General features: G+C 55.8%; 1 protein-coding gene across 1 annotated transcript; it reads right to left on the bottom strand.

Annotated features, from left to right (window-relative positions):
- Window positions 1-1,224: 1,224 nt before the first annotated feature.
- NGA_2052700 (dtw domain containing protein) lies at window positions 1,225-2,229 on the bottom strand (the record flags this gene model as incomplete). Its single annotated transcript, XM_005855306.2, has 1 exon — window positions 1,225-2,229. A coding segment is annotated over one exon (1,005 nt), but the record flags the coding sequence as incomplete, so codon positions are not given.
- Window positions 2,230-2,650: the final 421 nt, after the last annotated feature.

The raw sequence follows: 2,650 nt of genomic DNA, 5'->3' as shown, positions 1-2,650 counted from the left end.
GCGCGTCAGGCCAAGAGCAAGTCGAGGCAGGGGGCCTACCACGAGCTGGTCAAGAAGACTGCCAAGAAGGAGGAGGTCAAATCCCTCTCACTGGAGGCCGCTAAGTCCCGACTGGGCTCCTTCGTCCTGGCCTTCGACGACGCATCCTTCCGTTTCCAGAAGGCTGACAAGCAGATCCTGACGAGCTTCACGTATGAGTTCACCAAGGGGGACCGCGTGGGCATCGTGGGCCCCAACGGGGCGGGCAAGTCCACCTTCCTCTCCATCCTGCTGGGCGAGCTCCCCCTGGACAGCGGTGAGGTCGTGCAGGGGGAGACGGTCCGCTTCGGGTATTATGCGCAGGCGGGGATGGACTTCCCGGACGGGGTGCGGCTGATGGAGTACGTGAAGCAGACAGCCGAGGATGCTCTGGCGAAGGAAGGGAGCACGGTGCGCACGGACGAGCAGGGGAACATCAGTATCCAGGGACCCAAATTGTCGGGTGAGGCACTAGCCAGGCAGTTGCTTGTGCGGTTCCAGTTCCCCACCTCGCGTTGGCAGGACTTGGTTGGGAAGTTGAGCGGCGGGGAGCGGCGGCGCCTGCAGCTCATGTGGGTCTTGGCCCAGCGTCCGAATTTCCTGATCCTGGACGAGCCCTCCAACGACTTGGACCTGTCCACGCTGGCAGTGCTGGAGGAGTTCCTGCTCGAGGAGTACAAGGGGGTGCTGGTCTTCGTCAGCCACGACCGCCGCTTTGTGGACCGGCTGGCGGGGCACCTCTTTGCCTTCCAGGGGGACGGCATCGTGCGGGACTTCCAGGGCAGCTTCAGCGACTGGCTGGAAATGGAGAAAGAAGCCAAGGCGCATGGAGGCTCAGCATGGCAAGACTCCACCTTGGGGGGGACGCGGAAAGGACAAAGCGATGCGAAAACGGCGGCCTCCAGACGGCTGAGTGGGAAAGAGAAGAAGGAGTTGGGGGGCATGGAGCAAGCCATTGGCACCCTGCAAAAGCAGGCAGCGGAGTACCAGAGCAAGCTGGACGAGGGTCATAAGACCAATGCTGGCTTCAGTCAGCTCGCAGAGTGGGCGTCGCGATTGGAGAAGATCGAGGCGGAGATCGCAGCCAAGGAGGACCGCTGGCTAGAGCTCATGGAGCTAGCGGACGCATGAAGGAAGGGTCGAGGACGGGTCAGAGGTGCCTCCCGGGCACAAATGAATGTACAAATAAGCTAAATCGAAGACTTGTCATGTATCTTCAATTGCTTCTTTGCTTCCGTGATGTACTCCTCCCTCTTTCTGAAGAATTTCCCTCTTGGATTTTTTTGCGACGGCCTCCAGCCTTTGTTTGCTGCGGTGCGCCTTGATGCGTGCTTTCCCTGCGGCTTCCATAGGCAATGGCAAGTTCTTCCTCGCACCTTTATTGTAGGATTCTTTGATAACATTGATATTTAATCGGAAAATATGCATAATCTCCTCTAGCATGACTTCTCCGTCTTCGTTTTGACCGGAGCTTTCCGTCACAGAATGTACTGCTTTGACTCGTCTGTGAGTCAACCACTCATAGTCCTTGAAAAAATAATACAAAGCTTCCGCAGAAGATAGCAGACCTTCTCCCTTGGAGTGATATCGCCAGCATAACGATTCCTGGGGGGGATTCTTGAGCTTCACCCGCTTTGTCAATCGCCTCACCCCGGGGTGGTCTAGCACCGTGGTTGTGTTGTTCCACCGCGAATCGAGAACTACAACTCGCTTTATTACTGTTAATTCCTCAAATGACATAGCATTCAATGTTACTGCGTCTTGAGATGGGAAAAGCACCAGCGTCTCATCTACCTCCCAGGGCTCCGCAGCCAGCTCCTCGAGCCCTCCTGTCCACGTGTCCCAAACCCGAACCGATTCCGTCGCCACCACGCCGACTTGTATTGCGGTGGATTTTTTACGATTGTCTGCTATGATTATGTTCACCTCGAGGGGCAGACGCAAACGCGGTACCTGCACCCCGGCTGGAACCCCTACCCAGCAAACACACTTTGCACAGTAAAAGCGTTTTTCTGCTGTGCAGCCGTGCGATGGACATGCAGCCTTCACCCAATCATCGATAGCGTAAGGCAAAGGTGCAGCAAGATAGGCTTGCAACGATGCGCTGGTATCAATATGATCGGTTGCTGGAGTTGATATCGACGGCGTATAGGTCGTGGTTGCAGGCGGAGGGGGTGAGGAGGTTAACATTGAAGGGCGCTTGGAGCAGTGACCTGAGGGTGATTGTAGGTGGTTTATCCTCCCAATGTGTGCTCCGCCTTCTCTAATTCACAATAACAAAGTGTGTGTTCGCTGAGTTGTTAGCCTTTGGGGCAGGGATCACAGTTAATCTCCGCAAACCAGTCTCCTCAGCGATGCCTTGACGTCTCGTCTCTGTAGTCTTTAACCTCGCCACCTCACGGACACTTATCGCAACGTTCTTCAGGACAGGTGATTTTGATGGCGGTGGTCCCCCCAATAAATAGCGTGTATAGCCCTTCTTGTGACGCACGGCTCGCGGAAGGTAAGGTTTTCCGTCATTTTTTTTTAACTCTTCGCAGCTCAGTTCTTCATCTCCCGTCCGCTGCAAGCAGGGTGCATTCGCGGGCTTTACGTGGGGGCCCTGTGGGGGGCATTCTTTCACCGCTATGAT

The sequence above is a fragment of the Nannochloropsis gaditana genome (assembly GCF_000240725.1).
Source record: "Nannochloropsis gaditana CCMP526 unplaced genomic scaffold scaffold231, whole genome shotgun sequence".
Classification (NCBI taxonomy): Eukaryota; class Eustigmatophyceae; order Eustigmatales; family Monodopsidaceae; genus Microchloropsis; species Microchloropsis gaditana.
This window is presented reverse-complemented; position numbering and strand designations above follow the sequence as displayed.